At 38.3% G+C, this 25,744-nt stretch overlaps 1 protein-coding gene across 1 annotated transcript in view; it reads right to left on the bottom strand.

Moving 5' to 3' along the window:
* Positions 1-25,744, bottom strand: part of ROBO2 (roundabout guidance receptor 2) — a 1,017,279-nt gene that overhangs the window by 35,633 nt on the left and 955,902 nt on the right. Inside the window, exons 20-26 of the mRNA XM_085050027.1 lie at positions 25,223-25,249; positions 17,964-18,006; positions 16,280-16,407; positions 11,706-11,987; positions 11,208-11,333; positions 6,725-6,881; positions 444-704 (exon numbers count right to left, since the gene is read on the bottom strand). Coding sequence (XP_084906153.1) covers positions 444-704; positions 6,725-6,881; positions 11,208-11,333; positions 11,706-11,987; positions 16,280-16,407; positions 17,964-18,006; positions 25,223-25,249 — 1,024 coding nt within the window. The remainder of the gene's footprint in view (positions 1-443; positions 705-6,724; positions 6,882-11,207; positions 11,334-11,705; positions 11,988-16,279; positions 16,408-17,963; positions 18,007-25,222; positions 25,250-25,744) is intronic.

Below are 25,744 nucleotides of genomic sequence, written 5' to 3'. Positions count from 1 at the left end.
ACATTGCTATTTCAAGAGACTATCATTATTTTGAATCAGGAATTTAGAATTTTTTTTTTTTTTTTAAATCCTAAAAAATTCCTATATTTTGCTAGCCTGAAAAGAGAGTACTCTCAACTGTATAAAAGCTGTCAGGAGGTGGGTGTTAACTACTTAGCTGAACATGTGTAAAATTTCAGAGGAATACTGGTTTTACACGTTTTTAGACAAGATTTAGCTTATTACCAAGTATTATGATTTAAAAAGCACATACTAATGTGTAAGGCCTTCCAACTGTGGATAGAGTTTTGCTATTTCTTCTTCTATTTTACTTCTTCGGAAACATAATTGAAACACTGTGGAACACGGTTAATATTTAGGTCATAAAGGAATAAATCATCATCATCATCATCATTGTTATTATTTCATTTCCCTGATCACAGGTGACCCCTTCAAACATTTACCATGTCTGCTTTGCTATATCAAACTGGTAAGCCCTTGTTAACTCATCAAGGTGAGCTTGAAGCATTGGCTGCATCTCCTCTCGTGGGGAAGGTGTGAGGGTTGCAGTTGACTGTTGCCCAAAGGAGATGGCAGGAGATGAAGCTACTCCCCTGACAGGAGGTGTGGGAACACGATCATCATCTTCTTCAAGCTCATCCTCCATGCCCTGATGAAGGTAGGTCTGAACTGGCAAAGGTGGACACCAACCGTCACTGTCATATCTAAAATAAAAACCAAATAAAGTTAGTGCATATCAAATCTCATCTCTGCCACGCAGTAGAGGTTGTAGAAGGTATACAGGATTTCTGCTACAGTTGGAAAGCTTGCACATAGTGTGAGTTCTAACATTTAATGTAAATAGGGTCATTATTTGCTTAAATTATCCTTACTGAGTCAGTTTAATTTTTCCCAGAACAGCTAAGCAACTTCAACAAGATATGCAACAAAAAAATTACTGATCTGATATCACATTCCTTAATGGTGATTAGATAATGTTACACCACAATCAACAACAAAAATGAAGTAACTCACTTCCAGGATCACTAATGTAGGAGAATGAATATTGACCCAGACACGAAAATAGCAGCATTCTTAAAAGGTGGAGCAAGCTTTATGTAGTAGCACTTAGGCATTTATTTCACAGAATCCCAGAATAAGCTGAGTTGCAAGGGACCCCAAAGGATCACCAAATCCAACCCCTGGCCCTGCACAGCACCATCCCTGAGAGTCACACCATGTGCCCAGGAGCATTGTCCATTTACTTCCATCCTCCCCTTTATCCATCTATAAATTTACCATTTGTTTCTGGTTTGTAGCTTAAATAGAAAGCTACACTTTCCTCATAAATTCTGGTCTTCTCACTCTGCACATGGGTATTTCCTATGATGTGCAATCCATTCATGTCCCAGCAGCAGTGACCCTAAGCATATGCTGTGTCACAGCAGCAGCTGATCAGATCCATTACCACACATGTCGACAGCCCTGCCAGCACCCCACCTCCGAACCAATCTGTCCGGGACTTACCTAGACAGTGCTACATTTCTGAACACTTTCTACACACCTGCCCAAAGCAAATGGAAGGATTAACCACTAGGAGTATTCTTGGATACCAGTTTCTTCTCTCTTCATACATAAGGGGTGTTCTGGTAGGAGTTTGCAGTTCATTTGTTGCCTTATAACAAAGGTGTAAAGGGTGATGCTATATGGGATCAGGGCTAGGAACAGAAGCTTTGTATTTTATTACCACTTCTTGTGCAAGCTTTGCCAGCAAGTCAATTCTTTTCAGTCTCTGTACTCATCACAGGACCTTTTGATTCAGTACTGTATTACAGTATCATCCAGGGATGCTGTCCCTTAGAGACTCTGGCATCATTCCAGATGGATAGGCCTTAGTGACGGTGGTCATTCCCTATGCATTATCTCCCCAGAGTAATTCCCTAATCTGAACAGAACTTCAGTTGTACACAGCTTTGCTGACAATCACACCACTCAAATCTCAACTGTCTTCTTTTCCCATCTTCAAAACATCCAGTCAGGCATCAGTCCCTTGAGCATCAGCACACATTGCTTCTTAACTCCTGGTGTATTCCAAAATAACCCAGGATACACAGCTTTTTTTTGGTTTTTGTTTTTTTGATTTTTTTTCAAAAGGCAATCAGACAACCACAAGCTCTCACAGCTCCTTCACTGTCAAGCCATCACACACTCTAAAGGCCATTTTCCAAGCATCATCTAAGTCACTTTATCTTCCTTCCACCTTCAAGGACTGCTGACAAGGTCCTTTTTTCTGCAATGCAGGTAGGTAATGCATTGTGCTATACAGTTAATTTCTCAAACCAGCTTAAAAATACTCCTTTAAAGCTTCTGATTTGGAAGGAAGGATTTACCAATTTCCCAGAGAAAAATGAATTACTGTCAATTTTCTCAAGTGTGAAGCCAGGTTATAAAAAGGCTGGGAACACTGAGATGGAGAAGTCTCGATACCTGTATTATGAACAGAACATTTACTTTCAGCAAAATCCAAATATTTCTAAAATTAACTAAATTACGTTTTCCTTATTCAGAGGTCTGTAGTCTGCATTTAAATGCACAGATTCAGAATAGCTAAAACAACCTGACTTGAAAACCCAAAGGTCCGTGGAAGACATACCTGATAATAAACACTGGTATGAATTAAAACCTATATATACATAGATATAACCACATATAGATACAAACACACATATGAGCACAAAAGTGAAACTAAAGGCTGTTTCTTGACTCCTGGCCTCTAGGAGATTTTGAGTGATTGATCATTACCATTTTCATAATACAGAGATTTAAGAAAATGTAACATGGTGCATATTCATCCTCAGCGGACAATTAAGATATGACCACCTGTAAAATTTGTCTTTCCAAACAATATTCACTCATGATGTTTGCACCCAAGGCTGAAAGGACCATCCTAACTCATGCTGCTAAAAATGTACAGTGAAGAGTTCTCTCACTTCCTTTTGCTGTCTCCACCTCATTCTTTGGCATAATGGCTTCTTCTTTAAAAGGGACAGGGCAAAAAGACACTCCCTGGTGACTTTTCAATGACGAATAAATGAGCTTTGGATGTGCTCGCCTTCTGACCCTACTTGCTTCAAACCCCCAAATGTTCAGCTTAATAGTAAAAAGGTTTTTTAGAAAAGAGATTTCTTCGTGAAAAGATTCTGCACAAGTACCATACCTTTACCCAAATTTTGTTTGAAATGGAAAGCAGCCTAAGCCTAAAGCTCAGGACATTGAGATTCAAGATTTCAGGTACTAGAATCTTTGTCTTCTTAATGTAAGGTGTCCGAAAAGCCACAAGTTCTAACCTGCATTTAGAGAAAAACAAAACACCATAACCCCCAAAATTAAAAAAAAATTAAAAAAGGAAAAAAAAGAAAAAAAGCAAACCTAACAGACTTCATAGTAGCTGCATGTCACAAAAATGATACAGTTATAGAAACATCTGGTACAGCCATAGTGATTATTGGTCACATCCGTGTCCTTTTCCATTTTCTGAGTAAACCCAACGTGGTGAAAATGCAAATTTTTTCAAGCACATTTAATAAAATCTAAGTGCCTTAACTTCATTAGGGACCTCTGATTGTAATTTCAGTATAATTAAGACACTAATAAGTTCTGGTTAACAAACATGAGTCTATTTTTCTAGTAAGTTTTATTGTATTGTCAGCACTTTTATTCCATAGCAATCTTTTACTATTAAAAAGCCCGATTCATTACACTAATAGATTTGTTCTAATAAAGGTGATAGATAAAGGGCACATTGTATAACAACTGTGTTTCATTAGACACATAGTTGCTACAAATGAAGCTTCCCTCTCTAGAACTCACCAAAAAGGATTTTTTTTAAGCAAAAGGTACTATTTCCTTAACTTTTCCTAAAGACAGAAAATAAGTATCAAATATACTGAGGTTCAGCAGCTAATATTCCATTCTGAGATGTAATCAATAGCAAGAAATAGGAATTACCAAATAACAATATGCAGACTACCTTTACTGAGGTTGGCTTGAGATCATGCCTATTACTGGTGAAAAATTGAAGTAAATTATAATGAGGAAGTAATGAGCATTTCCTTACTGCCAAGTTTAGATAAAATCAAGCAAAATTATCTTGTCTGAAAAGGGTGGGAAAGGGAACATCAGTTTGGGAGCTACTATAGGGAAAGAGAAACTTAATTGGCACAAACAGGTTCTTTGCTGAGGTTAAATAGGAATTTAAGACATCCCAAAAGCCACCACTTTATATAACATGGCTGGCTGGAGTAAGATGTTCACTTTTCCTTCTGCAGTTTATGGAAAAAATGGAGGCAAATGCAAACCCCAGTGCTTCTGGGAAGAAGATGGTAGAGAAAACTGAGTGTATTTTTTCTGTGATACATTAAGTTAGGTGACTTTTTTTTAAATATCACTTGCTATTGTGGATTATCTTCCTTTGCCACTTAGAAGTCCACTAGTGCTCATAGGGACACTACTGTTAATCTCCAGTAAGCAAAACTAGGTGTCAATTTTTTTAAATTTTTGGTGATATTCATGCCAATGAAACTCACACTTGAATTAAAATGTTATAGGAAGACACACAGAAAAACAAGTTCCTGTTTAGATGTCACCTTCCTTGTTTTATTGCTCTAAACATTCACATTTTTTATCCAAATATTTAGAGCAATATTTCACATTGTGAGAATTTTATGAAAGTGGTTTTTCTGATTGGATGTTCATTTTTCAATTGTAATTCACAATATAATTACATCTGCATGTAACTAATTCAAAAATTGAAACACATTGAACTTGTCACAGATGGAATACATCAAAACAAACCAAGAAAAACAACAGTTTAAAAAAATTGTGTTTTTTTTTTTTAACCCAATATATCCATATTAAAGGCAACACAAGGAATGCAGTCTATGATTCTTTCTCTTTCAGCATGTTGAAAACCACAGCAACAAGATCAACCCCTAAATGCAGAAGAACCATTAGTATTGGAAGTATCCTGAGAAAGTATGGGCATTGCAGATTCACTCTTCATCAAAGGTGGTTGCAAATTACTCTTATCTCCAGACTGAGACTGTAAGTCCAACCTCCACATTTTTTCTGTGTTTGGTAAAATGCATATTACAAGATCTTGCTACAACCACTGCTAATGAGACACTATGAAAACCAGAGAAGAGTAATTCAAAACATAATCAGAGGAAAAACTAAGTCTGAGTTGTTGTGAACCTGGAGGCTGGTGATTACCTCCTCCTTAAATAACCAACGTTGTCTTGGTGACCAACACCATTCCTTCCAGCTAAATTACAGATGCTTTATGCAACTGAGGAGTCAAGCCCTGTGTCACAAGGGATTGCTCTAGAAGGTATTTCCATTTACCTTTCGTGCTATTTCATTGTTCTGAAGAAAATCCAAGTGGTTTGCCTCCTTCTGCATAATTGTTTTAGTGAAATGGCTGCATATGTGTTTTAACGATATAAACTGATAAAGACAAAATTATTATACGGTGAAACAATTTTAAATTTATTTTAACCTCTTATAACAGAATACAGAACATAATGATTATATGAACTTTTTGCCTTTAAACAACACTCACAATCAGTAAGGTTATTCATTTTCCATTACTTTGAAATTCTAACTCTAATACAGCCTGAATGGGCCTTAATTTTAAAAAGAACTTCACCGACTACCACAGTAATTTATTGCTCATTTTAAGGGTCGAAGGACTTGGTATAAATTGAAATAATGTGGAATTCTTCTAATTTTAATTATAAAAATAGTAATGATCAATTCATGCTTACAATTGAGATAACAATTGAAATATTTTTATTCAGTAAAGCTATTACAATGTTTTCTTAAAAATGCTTCAACCTTGGGAAATATTGATTAATCCATGTATTTAAACAGACAGAAATTTGTCCCTGACAGAACAATTATTCTCAAAGGCTCCAACAGAGGTAACCACAGTAAACTATGTTTTTATATACTCTGATTTTGCTCCCAAGCTTGATAACCTGGTATTTCACATAATTACAATTTATAAAAAGCATTTCGTAATTGTCTATGCAGGAAATGTCTCTTTCCTCTCATTTAGCACTTCTTGTGTGATTTTGTGTCCTTGAGAACAAGTCTGAGCTATGCAAAAATAAGTGGAAGGTCCCAGAAACTTGAGCGTTGTTTAAATAATAACAAAAAAAGCCTATAATTAGCATGCCTTCCTCAACTGTGAAATTTCTTCTAAAAGCCGATGAGAAGATTATTATCCACTGGTTGATCTTCAAAAATTAATCCAATTTGGTGGGGTCTTTTTTTGTTCTGTTGGCTCTTATATTTTTAAACTTCAAAGCAGTGAAAAAAATACAAAGAGCCAGATTATGTCATCCTTACTCACTCTGAGTCCCATCAGCTGCACGCAGTCCCAACAGAATTCAATTAAGCTACCTGTGAAGTGAGATACTTCTCAGCATGAGAAAGCACTGAAGCCCTACATGATGAAGAAGCAAGGTCACTTTTGTTTCCACCTTCAGTCACTATCCAGAGAAGCTATTCAAACATTCCTCCTCCACAGCCTTGAATAAGTCTATAGGATAAGGCGTTCTCTCCTTATTTTTTTTTTAAACAAAACAGAATAATATTGTCACTTAGCAAAATTTAAAAAAAAAAAGACTCATTTCTGCAAATCACAGATTTTTCTTCAAAAGAAAAAGAAAAAAAAAATTACCCTGCTTCTTGCTGATCCACCCCATAGTGCTCCAGCTCTGTGCCTGGAAGTGGCTGCACAGGAGGGGGTGGGAGGGGAACACTGGCCCAGTTTGAACCATTATTTTTCTGGGGCTTGGCAGTATTTTTGTTTTTCTTCTTTTTCCCTCCTTTGCCACCTGCAAATCCAAAAAGAATAATAAAATATTAGAGATATAATGTGGAAAGAAAAGCTAGCTATTTACATTTCTCTGAAAGAATTCTGATTCCAGATGGCTTGCCCCAAAAAAGATGTATTTATATCTCAGCAGAATCAGCATCAACGTGCTAATGCTGTCTCAAGGTTATAAGTAATAATATAACTGAATGGGAAAATATTCTGAATATTTGCTGAAAATCACTTCTTTTTAAACCTCTGTACATTTGCACCACAGTAGTGCAGAAACAAGGAAAGACTGGTGTTCCTGTATCAAAAATATATTTCCTGATTTATTCATGTGTACTCTGTATCTTCTTGAATTCACTCTTAGATAAAATGATAATAAAACATAGCAAATTATTTCAAATGTCAGAATCTAGTGTGATTATAACACAGTTCTGCATAATCACTTTCTGTGGAAAACACAGAGCTTAAGGATACCATCTAAAAAATTTGCCATTAGACTCAGTATCTTTCAGCCAGAATGACAACAGTAAATTGTCAAAACAAAAGAAACAGGGTTTTGTTTATAGGAATTTACTAAATTCCATTTTTTAGAAGATCAGGAAGTCATGTACAATGTTTTAGAACTGTCTGTCTCCCAGGATTCAAATATCTTGTGCCACTGTGGAGCAGAGGTTCTATTTCTGATGCACAGCTCTAATGGATGAGGTAGAAATGAGCAATGCATTTTGGTTAAACCCTCTGCTCTTCTCGCATTGACCTTGTATCCACTTCTCCAGTTGAGACACTTCCATTTGTGGGAGAATGATCTTACACAGAAAGATCTCATCCCACTTCTCTGATTTTATCCTGACTTCTTTTTCTTGTCAGAAATTCATTAAGAGGAAGAATGGCACAACATTCTGAATCCCTTGGCTGCTTGGGGAGCCATCTATTTTTTGGTGTTTTGTTGTGGCTTTCACACTCTTTGGCTTGTTAGGTGGAGGAATGGTTAGTGAGATGCCTTTTCAGTGGGGCACCCAGCTGCTGTCACTTTCTTTTGTTGCAGAAAGCACAGTCTAATCCATCTCACCCACTGATGTCACTTGCTGATTTATAAGGATCAGCCAAAAAAAACCCCATGTAAAAATGAGTCAACGAATCAAGAAAGCCACAACTGACTTGTCAGGGAGAGTGGCACAGTGTGCACTGGCTGGCACCTCCCTCTTTGCCATGGCTCTAACTTTAGGCACAGAGAAACACAGAAGGAGGTGCAATTCTAGCAACAGAGGCAAGCCTGTGGCATGGGACTTTTTGTCTGTGAGACAGTGGCTTTCTTCTGTTACCTCCAAATGTCAGCTGGATGAAAACAAGAACAAATACAGAGGGAAGAAAAAGGTGATTCTGTGACTCAGAACTAGCCAAGACTTTTCTTTTCACCTGCTGTTGTGGTTGCTAGAGAAAGGCAAGAAGTCCAGCAAGGTTTTTAATCGACCTGGCTGGCAGTACATTGCAAGTGAGACTTTGCTTTCCACTCCTCAATTCCAGATCAGAGCTCTTCCTTCCTTGCCTTGGAGTATTTATAATAAGTCCAGCCAAGATCCTGTCATTCACTATGTGTGAACTGAGCTGATATTACTCTATTAGGATGAAAAACAGGCTCTTCCTTCCATTTGCAGCCTGGCAGAGAGGGCAGCTTTCTTGAAAAGGGAAAGAACATTTTGACCAGTGAAAAGAAACCCCAGTGACAGCAGAGACAGAGGAACAAACACATGAACCTTCTGGAGGGAAAATGAAGCTTTCAAAGCACACGTAAGGCAAAAAAAGCGAAGTTAGAAATAGGGTCACTGAACAGTGCAAAGGAAGTAGGTTAATTTTAATTTGTGGGACATGGGGAAATTTTTGAAAACTCAGCAGGGGTAGGAGCCAACAGGAACTAAAGCAGGAGAGACTGCTTTAGGAGAAAAGAACATGCATGTGTGTGCATTTAAACTAGGAATACACAGAGATGGGAAATGCAGAGAACTACTTCAGTTTAGAGGTTAGTTGAGATGGAGAGTGAGATTTTGGAAGTGTAGCATCTTGATAATCTTAGGAGACAGGTAAAATGTAGGTTGGATGTGTGGAGTGCTACTATGGGAGTCACTCGGATTTTGGGGGTTTCAAAGAGAAAGATTAGAGATAATGGAGATATTAGAAGGAGTGAAGCAGAGAGACAAGGGACTTGTTTAGATGAAGAAATGAAAGAAGAGAACTCCAAGGTCATTACTGTTAGGGAAAGCAGCCTACACTGTACAGTTGGGCAGGAGATTTCTCTTCTGTCCCCATGGGCAGAGTTACTCCACTGTCAGACTGGTGGGACAGACACTTAACACATAATGCCTGATTTATGTTTGAAAAATGATGCACTGAAGCCTTGTTTCCCCATAGCAATGATGCTTGATGCTTCAATGTCTCATCACACTGAAATTCAATTATATTGTTTAAATCTCTTGGTGAATCAGGTCCTGAAGAAAGAATTTGCCAGTTGGGCTGCTGATCCTAGAACAGACAAAGTCTGTGCAAAATACAGCTACAAAATTTCCCTGCCTCATAAAGGAGTTGAGTTTTTAGCTATTTTCCATTCCACAGTGGGATAGGAATTCTCATGATATTCATGTGAGGGAGACAGAAACTTAGTCAGAATAACAAGTAGTACTTAAAGTACTAACCAAGTAAGTGAGAGAACAAATCCCTGCTCACCCTGATGGGGACTACGTAATCAAAGCCGGTCTCTGACTCCATTGATGCTCTAATGTTCAGACTATTTGAAGGTCTCCCCCAGTTTCTTGTGTATTACAAACATAATTATCCTGTATCAAAGGCATAATTAGTGGGCAAGGGAGAGCAAAACACTGACTCTGCAGTCCCATAATCTGATACTCATCTGAGATTTGGGGCATCCAGTTGTGAGCTGCCTTGGTCCAGGCCTTGGCCCACTGGAGTGCCCTGGCCATAGACAGACTGACTAACCCGAAGTTTCCTTGTGTCATCAGAAAATTGACTTCAGACTGAGAAACACTACACAGAATATGTTGCACTTGAAATATTTGATCGAAGTCCAGCTTTTGATCAATGAGCATTTTCCAATGACTCTTCCTATTTTCTGAGAAAATTCTTAGGCAGCTGTAGCTGTCAACATATCTAAAGTGTGATAGTGCCCTCTGATATCTGACATCTATGTACTTCAGCACAGCAATTTCTGCATTTTCATGTAGCCTGGGGAGCAAGCTGATTTCCTAAGAGACTTGCCAATATATCTCACATGCAAGGTACAAGAACCTTTCTTGAAGTATTGCATGAACTCAGCTCCCAGACACCTCTCTGACAATGCCATAAGCCTATTTCTTGGTCTCACACAAATCAGCTAATGCTCCCCCTTGAGAACACGAGACTTGCAAACACATTTGGCTATTTGAGTCATGGGCCAATGATTATAGGCTTCTTATCTCAGGATTCAATTTGAATAGTCATTTAAATTGACATAAAGAAGCCTTTTCTAGGTTTGGTCTGTTACTGTGATGACTGCTCCAGTTCACAGTGGAAATTCAAAAGGACATAGTATGAATATCAAAATTAAGTCACTTCAGCTCTCTCATATTTCAGAAGGGTGAAATCAAAGATTTTCATTTTAACTGCTGCCTTTTCAGTTTTTGTCTTGACAAAAAAACCCAAAAAAACAACAGCTATACATAACATAAGCAACAAGGAAGCAAAACTAAATAAATCAAGAAAAAAGGCGTGTTTAACTATAATACACAACCACATGTACTATGATCATTTTCATCTCATGAAAATGCATCATGTTTCCAATAGAACATGCAGCACACACATAAAATTTACATCCTGTTTGTATGCAGACTTGGCACAATTTGTTGAAACCCTAGTCACCTTTCAGGGCCCTACAATTATTTCCGAGCTGTTTCACCAAGGAACAGCATTTAAAAACAGCTCGTGGGAGTGGGGGATCTGCTAACAACTCAATAAAAATATTAATCACCTCATGAAGTTCAGTGTGGGGAAGGCAAAAAACTGAGGATGGATGCAGAAATACATTTGCTCCATAGACTGTGTCAGGGAAAGGATGTGACAAGGAGTGGCTGGCAGTTACACAGACAAGCACCACATGGAAGGACTCTCCAGTCATCTCCAAGTAGGTTCTGCCTTTTTTTTCAGTAGAGTGCCATGTGACATTGTTTGCTGATGGGCAGGAACTCTCATGGTTATCCTCCAGTGGTGCCTGGGAGGTCTTCTGCCTCCCCGGCGAGGCGCTCACCAACACCCCTCCGTCCCTCACTCCCCTACACACGGCGATGGAACCAACCTGAGAGGCTGCCACTCCTTTCGGAGCTGTTGTGGGAGCTGGTGGTGCTGAAATCCTGTGACTGGTTGTGTGGCAATCTATTAGCCAGTCCCTCAGCCACCCGGTAGTCAGGGATGTAAAGCAAGGCTAAGGGTTAAACGGCAGAGGTCACAGTGGCATCGTGGGATTAGTCGACAGCACAAGCACATGCACACATGCAGTTAGCAAGTCAAGGGCAGATGGGGTGGGGTGGCAGGTTTTAACTCGGTGGTTTTTAAAGGTACACCTACCCTAGCCTAATGGAAGGCAGATGGCTCGGTGATTAGCACAGGACAGAGAGCATTAAAAGCACAGAGCAAAGTATTCTGTGATCATGTGAGGTTCAGCAGGCATGCAAGGTGTGCGAGCATTAGTTCAGGTCAATATGAACAGTGTCTCACACAGCTAAATTTTCTAATTCATGCACAGACAATACAGTATACAAAGCCAAGGGCTCTGGAAAATAAGAGCTGTAATTACCATTGTTGCCTTTGCCTTGGTCTGGGAGAGAGTAACCAAATCCCATGAGGTCATTTTTTTGCTGAATTGAGCTTTTCCACTGCGGATCTGGTAAATCGACAGCCAGCTCGTGGATGCTGTTGGAATGCAGGATCTGGGTGGTGGCATATGGCGTGGCCTGTGTTATTTGGCTGGAGCTGTTGTAGCTGGTTTTGGTGGTGAAGTCGATGCTGCTGTAAATGGCTCCATCAGAAAGCATGGTGGCAGTTTTATCTCCCTGCCCTGGCACTGGTGGCAGCACATCTGTGGTGAACATAGGGGAAGAAAACAAATCATTGATGCACGGGAAGCCTGAAAGTACCCAGGTTTAGGATGAGAAATAAACGTGTCATTTTGCACGTTTGCATTTCAGCTGAGACAGGTCCATGAGCCAACGGAGGGAAGATGATGTACAACCATCGCCAAGCTATCAGCAGCTGTGACAGGCCTACCACTTGTCCTTCACGTCTCACTGCCTAAAACCATCTTTTTTTTTTTTTTTCCTATACCTTCAACTGTGAAAGTGAAGTTTGAAGTATTTCTCTACTGAAGAATGTTTTCAATTGTTTGCTCTATGTCAGAACCAATGAAACTGTCTTGGCTTCAGGGAAATGATGACAGGAGAGAATTTACAAATCACAGAGGGAACTTGCCCAGCAAATATGTAGAGAAACTCTCAAAGTAATTTTTTAAGGGCATCACCTTGATTTCCTTGAAGCTTTGTGCATCAGCTTATCTAATTTTCCTTTTGACATTACCTAGTACATTTCTTATTTTCCAGAAAAGAAAAACCTGACAAAAAGAAGTTGTTCCTGATATGTGAAAGAAAATCTGTTATTCTGAAGGCATTTAGGTGATCCCTCAAAATGGCAAAGCAATGTTGATAATTGAGAACCACTTGTTCAAAAACTCCAGTACATTCACCTGAAAACCATTACAGCGTATCTAACTAAATATCTGCTGAATTTTCTCCATATTTTGAACCCTATCCCACACTGAAATTTGTATCTTTAATCAGTCAGATTGGCAGTCTCTCTCCTTACTAAACACTGAAGTGACCTTTGCTGGTGGAATACTAGATCTAGAAACTGAGACTAGTGAAGTGTGAAGTATCTAATGATGACTGGCAGGATGTCCCAAGGAGAACCCCAGCTCAGCAGATAACCCTCCTTCCTGCTCTCTCAGAGGTCAATATATCAAATGGTACTATTTTTACAATTTATTTAGGCTCTGAAAAGTTGAATCAATTCCAGACTGTGCTTCCGTAAAAAAATGCTCCATTTATATGCCATTTTCTTTCTACAGCCAGATGGCAGCTATGGGTTCCAACTGTTAGATCATACTTGAGATAATGCATATTCCTATAGTGAGGATGTTCAGATCCCATTTTAGGGATAACAGTCATTTTTATGTACCTTAAGCCCCAGACAAGAAAGATAATTCCTGCACCTGGTCAAGGGTTTAAGCTCAGTTACAGACTCAAACGTGGGGTTTGTGCAACTTCAGGGAATACACTTGTTCTCTCACTATCTCAGAGACTCATCCAGCAATGAGATGTGACACCATGGACTCCTCCCACTGGTTTGGTTTTTTGTTTGTTTGTTTTTCTTGGTTTGTTTGGGGTTTAGTGTTTTTTTTGTTTTCCTGGGATGAACATTTAGCTCACAGAACTATTTTCTTTTGCATTCAGATATGCAATAGTGAACATTTCAATATGGACCCTAATAACATCTTCAGTCTCAGGGCAGCAACATAGTATTAACAATAAATATGGCAATAACAAATTCTCAGCAGAGACACTGCAGAAAGAGAGATTAGATTTGGGTCTATCAGCATGATCTGGTTTTGCATACAGCAGGGAAATGGGCACAATCAAGTATTTAAAAGATCTTAATGGTATTAACTTGTATCTGCAGATAAATTGCAAGTGCAAAAAATTACAATTAATGCAAACTACAGCCCATATTTCAAAATCAGGTTGTTACTATCTGCACATACACAATATGCTTTCCAGGAGCAGTACACAAACAAAAATCCATCTATTTTCAAATAAGCATGAGATGTGAGAGACAAGTGCAGTCCTGTCTTTCTTACATTTCATCCACAATATGAACATTTCTCCTTTCCACAATTGGTTTCGTCAAAGTATAATGGCTTGAAGTTTAGTAAATAAATTCTGTTGTTGATGTATAAAGTGAAGTAAATCCAGCTCAACCTGTCTGTGTTGGATTTGAAGACTCAAAGAAGTAAAAACTAGCAAAATGCTCATCTCTCAAGTACTCAGACATACATCTGTCTTTTAGAGCATATTTCTGGCAACTGAAGAGGTATCATTTCTACACAGTCATTTTAAAATGGAGAACTATTCATGTGCACACACTTGAAAGGAAAGTTGCATAGCTTCCCACCAGCCAAGGACTTTCAGTCACTCTTACTGATAAGCTGAGGTTCTCCAGACATTCTGGGAATTTTCAGTACAAGCACAGCTTACTTTTTTGACCTCAATGAGATGGATATATTAAGCATTCAAAGAGCTATTAAGCAGTGATTTTACAAAGTGCCATAGTCACCCAGTAACAGTCAAGTGTGATTTTCCCAGCAAGTTGTCATAGCAAAAACACCACACAGTGCATTTCAGACCAAATATGAGGATGCGTTTCCCACTGGATACTTTCCCCAAAACTCTCCAAAATCCAGCTTTTATTTGTAACTCTTGAGATAAATGAAACAGTGATGAAATAGTTGTGCAAGGAAGCTCTTTCTTGCTGCCTCAGGAGATACAGTACCAATCTTGTGCCCTTATGTGACTCCAAACCTAATCCCTGCTTCCCTCTCTCAGCCTTGCTCTCAAATGCCTCTCTAGGACATGACATGGATCTCACCCTTAAGGGAAATGGTAGGACTGCCTGCCTCAGTTTCTGAGTTTCCAGGGTGATAGATTGCTACCCTACTCTTTTGAAAATTCTTACAGAACTTTTATATTATCACAGACCTTTTAATCAGTAAAAGAGGCCCAAGTTCTACTTGTATAGTTAATATTCCATCTCTACACATTAAAATACTTCTAATCCATCTTTAATGCGGAAACATCTAATCTCAGCTGCCGAAACAGATAGGGATAAATGATACCAAACCTGCCAGAATAGAAGTTTTAGCTCAACTGTAAAGATCATGGGTGGAATTAAGCTGCTGAATTTCGAAATGTAACTGTTGGATCTCTTGCATGAATTTGGACCTATGCCCCATCCACACTGAAGCCAAAAAGTTTAAAAAAATGCTTTCAATTTGAGTCATATAGAGCCAAATGCTAAAAGAAAATGGTAATTTTTCTGTATTATGTGAGCTTAAGAAAAGATGGAAAAGTACTGAAGGGCTTTATTTTCAAGATATTCACAACAAAGAAGCTGGCAGAAATTCAGTTGTCTTGTAAATATTATCAAAAGTTTTGCTTACTTTTAAATATTTTTGTCAAGAACTTTACAACATTTTTATACAGAATATAAATCTAGTGTGTTTTTGTTGTAATTTTAAGTCACAGTGGACAAATCATGGGCAAGAGGTTTTGCAAGGGGATGTATAACCAATATGAGGGATGGTATTCAGAAGCAGATTCTGGTACAGTCCAAAACTGAATTCTTTTCTCAGTTATCAGTTTGACAGTTTTATTGATTTTTCTTGCATTTTAATGCATTTTTTATCTATAGCATTGTCTTGATTTTTGTTTATCTATTTATGCCTTAAAAATACTTATATACTCATTTACATTAGGAAGTCTTCTCCTGGACACCAGTATGAAGAATTAGCTGTGTTATCACAGAAACCACGGAAGTAACACGGTAGAGAGATGTGAATATTACTATGACTTTTAAAAATCCCAACCATACATCTTGAAATTCCCATTTGTGAAAAATGTTTGAAAGAAAATAATCCCTCTAAAGATTCACTGTTGCAATAATACATCATTACCTCATTCCCCCAAAGGTGCTCTCTCAACTCAAGATGGAGGCAAACCCCTAAAAAATCTCAATAGTTCCCTTTTGTGTATCATTTCCTCCAGTGAAGAGGAAAGTTATTAAGACCTTTGAGGTTTTCTTCACAGATTATGGTTGAGTCAGAGAGCAGGCCCTCAGCAGGAAGAAGATGGGTAAGGTGACAGCAGCAATGTTCTCCTGTCCCTCTGCTGAAGGAACATCCTTCCTGCATCCCCTGTGTTCTCTTCTCTTATGGAGAGCATCCTCCATCCCTGCTTATACTGCCCTGCACAGCAGGTTGCTCATCTCCACACAAAAGGGAATGAGGTTGACACACAAATACATTTCTCCTGACATTATCAGCAGACCCTGTCTCATCACTGCAGGGCAAATTGCAAACTAGACACACATTTTAAAGAAGTAAAAAGAGACAAAGCAAAAGGAACATTTTAAAGTCAATTTTCAATCAAATCTAGAAAGAAAGAAACACAGAGAAAGAACTACAATGATAAAATAGACAACACAGACAATAACTAATGGAAGTCTATTTTATAATGTAAGGTGACTTAATAAAAGGAAACCTACCTCCACGACCAAAATTCCCAAGATCATTGGGTCCACTAGTGCTGTTATTTACTGGCAGACTTGTGGCAGGCCACGAGTCTGCAAGCCAAGGATAACTGGGGTCACTGGCATTCAACAGACCTGGTCGACTGAAGCAGAATAAGAAAAAGAGATATACACACAAATATATATACAGATTTAAAATTACAATATCTGTGAGATAAGTAGTGATGGAAGAGGCTATTTCACTGTTCTTCTAACACCATAGGTAACTAACAGTTTAGGAGACTTTAATTTATTTCAAATTACAATTATATAGCCTTTGATGATTTAAAGACCTTGAGCAGTTAATTAAGGTTATATACAAATCAACTTTGTCAGTAGAAGTGGGACTAGGCATCCGTCGTGACTCTGCCAGAATCCAAATGAACTCTGTTGTCTGTGTGAAACAGGAGTTAGGCAGCACCATCACGGGATCCTCCACAAGGGCTGAATGATAAATTACCACCTCAAGGGAGCCATCACTCAAACTGATTGCTCCATATCAGCCATTTCCAGGACTTTGGGCTACTATTTCTTCCTTCCCTTGCATCCCAAATTCATGGCTGTCATCTACAGGCTGGTAACTCTTTCTTTGAGCACTCTTGGATGGTTTAGAGGCAAACAGGTTTGAGTAGGATTAATGGGAAGTCCACAGCTATCTCTGTGTGCCACTACTGCACGGCTTTTATACCCCTGGAATTCCCATCTCTGAGAGCAGCATGAAGCAGTGAGCATGGTGAAAGAGAAGGCTCCATAAGGCCATAAGGCGCCGTGTCTCTCTCACCCCAGGATAAACAGACACTTAGCAAGGCAGGTGGATTGTTTGTGTTTGTGTTTAGCAGGGAAAACAAATCATTTGCTGCAGACACCCTTTTCTCCCAAACGAAAACAAAAAGCCATCCGCAGTTCTGCAGTGTTCCTAGGTTATTAAAGCACTCATGAAGTTGGAGCAACATCTCCGATCATTGAACATTATAGACCCCTGCCTGGAACAATCCCTAAGAGAAACATCGGTTTCCATGGAAACGGCAATAAGAAGACCCAGCCGCATTCTTGCCACATCTACTCCCTCTCATTAGGCCTAATCTCTTTTTGCTAAAATATTGATTAAACAGGAGATTGGAAGTTATTACCAGGGCCTAATTACAATCTCCATATTGGCAAAGGGAAAATAGATGAGGATATATGGGCCCGTTATCAGCTTTTATCAATTTCAATTGAGTAGCCAAAGTTGTGGAATCCAGTCCTATCAATCTACAGCCTATTCATCATCCATGAATCATTTATTTCGTGATCGATTAAGTGTAATTGTTCACTCACAGCAATTTAGGGGGAGCCAATAAGGAGTCTTAAACAACAGCAACTTCATTTGCTAATGTCTAATTAATGCAATAAACATCCCAGTAACAAATGAACACATTCTTCGTGATATTTACTACTCATTTCTTTCAGGACATCTGGGAGATATGAAACATCTGGGCTTGATTCCTCCAAAGTGCACAACAGATAGGTCATTAAACCTTGTGGTAAGCTACTTAACTCCTCCTAGTGCTATCAGTCTTCCCAATGATGGGACATGACCCAAGTGCATCACCTATAGCAGTTTTCAGATCCCTTATTTTAAAAATAAACAGTGGAAAGACCTGTATATAAAGAAACATACCTTCCATTGCTCATTAGTCCTCCATCTCCTCTTTGGAAAGTGACTGTTTTGGTCAGAAAAACAAAACAAACAAACATACACACACACATATAAGAGAGGGAAAAATTGATTAGTAATAATTAAAAGTAATAATTCAAACTGCTCAGTGTCTGAGGTTGGAGGCCTCTTGGCATCATCCCATAATATAATATAGAAATGATAAGAAAAGGCTCAAGCACATCAGCATGTCCGTTCATTTCAGATTTCACTGCTCATTACCGATTGGCAGCCCCTCACTCTGCACCTTGCAAGGCAAAGCAGCCCCCTGGGCAAAAGGCCTGAATTCACCACAGGCCCCTTCCTGTGACTTTGCGTTGCAAAACTGAGCCATGGGATGAAATTGTTTTCTTGGCATGCTTCTGCTTCAGTACATAATGACATTGCGCCAGTGAGTTAATAACATCATGTTGTAATGCAGGAATATAATGTCACCACACAAATATGCCATTTCCCAGGACAAACACAAAGAGGTGGCAGCTCTATTACAGCTGAAGGGATGGAAAAAAGCATCCAGCTGCACCTTTTCCATCAGAAGTACGGTTTAAAAACTAGCACTCCCATATAAATGCATACAGGCTGGGAAGAGAAAGTGTTTCCAGTCTTCCACCCATGGGGAATGCCAAGGACATAATCAGAGGCATACAATTGTTTTTATGTCTCCATTCACGGGTGTTTGACAAAAACCAGCCTCTCCCTTATCTATCTTATTAACAGGATTACATTTCAGGGCAATATAGGTAAACCCACATTACTGGTCAGACGCTAATTGACAACATTTGATGATCCTTTTTGAAACTGGCAAATATTTTGAATGAAAGCCAACAGACTATTCTGTTTCTCAGTGGCAATATCCCATTATTTATTGTCAGGCATAGATAAGGCAGAATGTTAAATTATGCCAGTGTTCTGGACACCTGCATCCTTACAGGCCCCTGACAAGATGAGGGTTTGAATTTCAGTGAGGAATGGAAGAGTTTGTGGCCAGCTTAATCTAAAATAGGCCTTCGTTTGAAAATACTATTTACCTTTGTAAGACAGGCATTCCCATAATTAAATAATGGCTCCCAGAGTATTTGCAAGATTTTCCAAATATTAGTCCAAACTACCCTAACTCAGGATTAGGCTTTTTCCTATACTCTATTTTAAACAGGAAAAATTGCTACACCCAATAGAAATTCTGTGTTCATTACAAAAATAAGCAATGACATAAAGCCACTGGGAAAACTCTTCTGCTACCTTATAGAATCCTTGTTACTTTATTAACTCCTAGGGTAATTTCACAGTCTACTTTCAGCAGAGGGACAAAACTGGCCCCTCTGGAAGCTCTGCTGGAAGAATAGTAGGGTGATTAATTACCCTTCACTGCATAGCAGACTAATACCAATATCAGAAAATCACTGCAGTCATATGTCACATCAAAATGGTTAATAGCTGAATTTTGAAAGGGTGTAATCAAACCAATTAATGACAAGAAAATCAAAATGCAAGTATGGAAAGTACTAAATAAAAGTCTGCTTTGAAGAACAAGACATGGTAAAACATTGTGGGTAATTAATTTTGGAGGCAATGCTATTTTCATTCACATGGTATCTGCCAGGCTGTAAAAATGACTGTATCACTCACTGCTCAAAAGTGAATAATCTGAAGTGCTGTGCATATCACATGTGGATATGCAAAGATGTGGGTACTGCCTGGCTTTGTTTCCAAATATCTTGGTCAAAAGTACATTAGATGCTGTTTTCTTTCTCCTCCTCCCCTCCAAATTTAGTACTCGATTTCTCCAACTTTCTGCATTTGTCAAAGTGACAAGGAAAAGGGAAAATGAGAAACAAAGGTTCAGTAACAACCTTTATAAATAAAGTTTAGAGATACAAGGGAATTGCAGTAAAACATCTTTTCTGAAAACAGCTTGGATTAATGCTCTTGTTTAGACTGTCACCTACCAAAAAGTATTTTGAAGTAATTTTTTCACCACTTGTGTAACATACAGGTGTATGAGATTTTAAATGTGCATGCCATATGGACAGAAAAAAACCTCAACAGATATTTGTGCTCTGCAAAATATTTATATCCCTGTGTACCTTTATAAAGCAAAGCTAAAATGGAGGAGTTAGTAGGAGGTATTAGTAATGTTTGGCCCAAATATTTTATTTTCTGTGCAGGCAGGCATGGAAAAACTCCTACATATGCTGTGAGAAATGTATCAACAAGATATGACAGAGAAACCTCTTTACTTGAGCCATAATTGCTGCAGGTTGGCTGTGGCATAGGAGATGGTTGAGAAAAAAACAAGGATCACAGAATTTGTTCCTTTTTCATCCGTGTGTCCTGGAGGTAGGAACTGTTTCCTCGTTGGTTTTTTTTTGTTTGGTTGGTTTTGGGTTTTTTGTTTGTTTGGTTGGTTTTTGTTTGTTTGTTTTTTGTTGTTGTTGTTTTTGGCTTTTTTTGCTTGTTTTTTTGTTTGTTTTTTTGTTTGTTCTGTTTTGGTTCTGGTTTTTTTATTTATTTAATTTCTGTGTTAAATAAGCTTATGCCCTCCCAATAGAAGCACCATTTTTAGAAGAAAGGTTCATCTTGTAGTGACATTGTTTTTCCTGGGGAAGACCCAGCCTGGTTTATGTGATGTATATGGAGCAGGGAAAGAATACAGGTTCTTTCATTTACCCTTCACCCCATACACCAATGTATGCCTGGTTATACTCTCAATGATAAAACAAACAAGAAAGGATTTTATTTATTTAATATGCTTGGCGGAAAAGGCTTTGGAATATCAACCAAGCTTGCCAAAATTCCTCTTGAAGTGTGGCCACGTCATGGGGATGCTAAAAAAACCCCATATTCCTGATGTCATCCATAAATGGGCTACCTAAAGCTGGATAGAGAAGGTGCCTTTCTTTTAGCATGAATGTTGTGAAAGGCAAGACAGCTAACAACAGAAGATATGGTCAGGCTGCCAACACAAGCACTATGTTTATCATTCCTGCCATACCTTTTGTCAGCATTTTTGCCTGCCGTTTGATTTCTGCAATTACAAAACAAGTCTAAACGCCTGAATAGGAGCATACTTAATGCAATGCAGACTTGTGGATGTCACTGTAAAAATAAAACACACAGACAGCTGGCTTTATTCATCCTGTCTCCACTTCAAAAAGCAGCAGAGCAATTTCAAGGGGCAATATAAGAGGAGGAAGGGAAGGATGTCCCTATCACTGACCCACCCATCTCCCTTGCTTTTTATCACCAAGGAAGCAAAAAAGCTCTTTCAGCAGTCTTTGCATCTGATACATGTTCTTAGAAAGGCTGAAGACCTGCAGGGATGAGATTGGTTTTCAAAAGATGATGAAAAAATAACCTCTGCATAGAGAGATTTTGAAGGAATCCCCACCAGCTTATACTTCAAGGACTGTAAAAATGCAGAAATATAATCCAAAGTGCATTTTAAATGCATAAATATTTCAGGAAATTATATTGTATATATTTGTATGAAAAACAGCATATGTTAAGGAGCTTTTCACATGCTTTTTATTAAATATATAAGGAGGTACCAAAACCATTTACTAATATTATCTGACAAGGTTAAACTTAATCTTCATGCCTGCTAGAACTGGAAAAATATGAATGTATAGTAAGTTGACATTCTGAGGCAAGGAAGCTTTGGAAAGCTTTAGAAAGCTTTCTGTGTGCCTATCTCTAGTAGGCCACATTTTCCTACTGCAAATGAAAACTTTAATGCTGCCAGCCAAGTCTCATTCCTTTTACTGATAAGCTGTTCCTCAAATATGAATGTAGATTAATCCTCTTTTAATAAGCATTAACTCAGAACAGATAATCAGCACATAAAAATTCCATCAAATCTTCTGTCTACCTTTGGATGATTCTGTCATATGGTTTATCCTCATTTAACAGTTTCAGGAGTTGCACATAAAATGTGTAGCATTCCATGATTCTCTATCTATTCTTAATTTGCTTTCTGCTTACTGAGTTTCATGAAATCTTTAATCCCAAGGAGCACTAGTCACTAAACAAGCTTACCTGCTCCTAAGTTAAAATACATGTTTACTTTTTTTGCATGACTGATGGCCCAGACACTTGAAAACACCTGAATATTCAGGTGAGTGGGTACTGGCACAACAAGTTTTAGGGCACAGGAAAGATAAGCAGACAAATGAAATTTCTCTTTTTTTTCCTACAAATGGATTCCATGCTTTTCACCAAAATGTGAAAAGAGACTTGCAACTGCCAGTATAAAATAAACAAATTGTGTTCTGTTACTGTAACACAGTATTGAAATAATCCATCTGTTATACAAGAAGTGGTCAGACATCTCTTTTGTGCCATGTATCTTTGCATCACATGGAAGCCCACAGTGTGTGTTTATATCCAGGCAATCTGAGTAAAGTGTAGCCATAAAAACAAAAAAGAGAAACACAACCCCAAACAAACAAAAAACGAAAACAAATGAAAAAAGCCCCAAACCAAACAAACCCAGTGCAGCAGTACTCTAGCTTTCACAGAAAGTTACAAAAGAAAGACCAAATACATTCTTTATATTACAATAGAGATGGTTGAAAAGGGGTAACAATTGCATTTAGTGTCTCTGTGCCAGAGCTGGTTTTGCTGAGAGTATGTCATGGTCACAAAAATGCAGAGCTCTTGTACAGTGGCAGATGATACACTACTACTTACCAATAGCAATTTAACCAACATACTGGCTAAATTTTATGTTTTGTAGCACTGACATTACTGAGAATCTTGATGGGGGAAAGGTTAGTGGAAGAATGGTGATGTACAGAATTGTGGCTCAGCAACTACTGGAGTCAGTTCAACTGAAAATAACTAAAATATTTAGCTATGATTATCAAGGTCACTTTATTTGTGACCATCAGAGCCATTGATCAGTGCTTATGAAAATGTTCACAAAGACAGAAAGCTTAGGGTATTTAACTCAATCAGTTATTCTTCTCTGACACAAATCGTTACCGACTGCCTGACATTTGCTGTTTGCTCTTCTCCTACACATGTTGTAGTTGTTTAGTCACAAAGCAGAAATTGTATATCTTAGGAGCCTAATAAAAGCATACAAATAACAAATGGTCCCAGTGAATGCCCCATAATCTGAAAATGACCTGAAAGAACCTTTTTAGCCAGTAATTATAAAACTGCAGGATTGGGACTTTTAAATGATTTTTAGTGTTCTATGTTCTACACATAGGCAAACACAGCTGAAGAAAAACAAAACAAAAAATATTCACATGAGAAATAACAGGGAATTTTTTTTCTGTGTGTGAAATAAAATAGATAAATGTTCCACGAATAGATTCAATTCTCTATCACAAAGTCAAATCTACATGCTCTGCAACTCTCTGAAGGAAGAATTTAAAGCAGATGACTGAAAAAAAGTATGCACCTTCTAAAATCTGAGTATAGTAGGATAAATTCATCTTTAGTAAAAATTCACTGACAGCTGTCTCTGAGGAGATTCTGAAAGCTACATATCACTGTCTAAATAATTGTATCTAAACCCAAACTGTTTATGAATCATAACTTTGAATGGATCAACACACAGTTGTGTGTGTCAAACCTCCACAAGCATGGGTATGTTTTTCAAAATGATATGATCAAGGGCAAATGCAAATATTAGAGAATTAACACAGTTTGCTATGTAATTCTGGGTCTAAAGATGAGAAACATGGACTATGCTCTGTCATAAGGAAGACATTTTTATAATTTTTTTTTACTCTACTACTGGAGGACTTAGGCTCTCAACATATTTAAAAGTTACTCTAGGCCAGAAAATAGAACAGTTCTGCGAAGTCCACAAGATGTCAAAACTGCTTTTAAAAAGGCACATTTTTGGCAGTGCCTCTGACATATCCCAGTTGCCCAGCACATGTAGATCAGCAGCACTAAATCATGCACAGTCCCTGTGGCTCCAGCACAACCCTGTGTGATGCCAATGTGTGCTACAAACACAAAGGTGAAAACTCACCACAGCTCAAGACAGCTGACAGTAGCATAGTCATAGGAACCAAATGCAAAGATGTATTATTTAATTTTGGAAAAAATCCTATATTGCAACACAAAGAAAAGCCAGTAAATTGTTTAGGGTGAGATGTGTTGTGCCATAGCTTACACTAACCTGAGCAAATCTGCCTGGAAGCTAGGGGAGCAATCCTGAGCCTCCCGAGCTTTTTCACAAGGACATTTCTCTCTTATAATGTCATGGGCTCCTGAGGTAGACACCACCACCTTTGGTCACCTGCTCTCTCCTGCTAAGCTGAACACAGAAGCTGTGGCTGAAGACAAGCAAGAGTGAGCGAGCAGCTACTGAGCATGAGGAGACACCTGTGGCAAAGGCAACTGAGGGGCCAAACTATATCCAAAAAAACTTTACAGACTTCTGCTGGAAAATGCTGAGATTTATCAGCCTTTTACACTGTAACACTGAAGTACAATTATTTCTGAGTTTCTAAATCTGGAGGTTAAGTATGAGAGCAGAAGATAATTGTTTGTATTAATTATTACTATTAATTGTATACTCTATTTTTCCTGGCTATCCATATGTTGAATAAGCTGTTTGCAACCTGCTGTTTCAGCCACACTTTGTTTATCCTTCACATATCTTTAATCATGCTTATGATAAAAATCTACCGTATGCTATCTTTGTTAAACATAAGAAAAACAGGGTACCAGCTTTGAGCTGGGTAGTAAGAAAAAAAAAGCAAATGTTTCAATTTCAAAAACTCTATAAAGGCAATGAATGCATCAGTTAGTGACTAGATTGTTTATAGGTCTGAACACCTCATGGTAAGGCAAACACAATTAAGAGCTAAAGCAGAAGAAAGTTCCATTTCTCCACTTAGATCTGCAAAACTGTTTAAGCTTTAAAATCAAAATTCAGTTATATATGAATAATGCTTGTTTATGTTAAGGTAATTCAAGCATCTGGTCCTGCAAATTACTTTCAAAACTGCATTTCAGAGAGTTAGATGGGTAAGTATGCAGAATTATAGTGACAGAGACATTAATGGGGGTAGATTTTACTCTTCCCTGGAATCAGAAGGGGAATGAATGCTACATTTAATCACACATAGGCAGCCAGAGTATTTCTCCTTGTATTTGGTTTTGATTCTGCATATCTCACATGTTCATAAACACTTCGACAGCTAATGCTTGTAATGATGTGTTGGTGAGGTAAGAGACAGACTAATGGACAGTACCTGCAGGGGTGAAGGTGAAGGACTGAACTGCAAAACAAGAAAGCAAACACATTGTGAGTTACACACCCTGACAAGAAGTGCTAATCGCAGGGCACGAGCTTCCTCTGGAAATTACTCACTTGGGGTTGAATATCATAAGCAGGACATAACAGCTGAGCTTAAAGCACTATCCAGCCAGCAGCCAATGAGAAATGATGGTTGGAAAGATGAGCAGTGAATTTTGACAGCCACATTTGAAGACTTTCTGTGTGGACATGCTGCTCCCCAAGTTGTAAATATTAAGATGAACTTTGAAGCATGATCTGTTATCTACTTTCCTTGCTGAAAGCATACACAATTTCATGATGAAGTCAATGCTCACACCACACTTAGATGCAGCAAATGTCATGAGAAGGAATGAGTTGCACGACATGCTGTTTATAATTATTTACAGCTATATTCTTTGAGTTATAAAAGACTGCTCTCAATTCTCCCTCACCCCAAAATGCCAACTCACATCCAGGAATAATAATTATCCTTTTT

Source organism: Lichenostomus cassidix, chromosome 1 (assembly GCF_008360975.1).
Source record: "Lichenostomus cassidix isolate B80296 chromosome 1, HeHo_3.0, whole genome shotgun sequence".
Classification (NCBI taxonomy): Eukaryota; Metazoa; Chordata; class Aves; order Passeriformes; family Meliphagidae; genus Lichenostomus; species Lichenostomus cassidix.
Note: the sequence above shows the minus strand (reverse complement) of the source record. Positions and strands in the feature narration are given on the sequence as shown.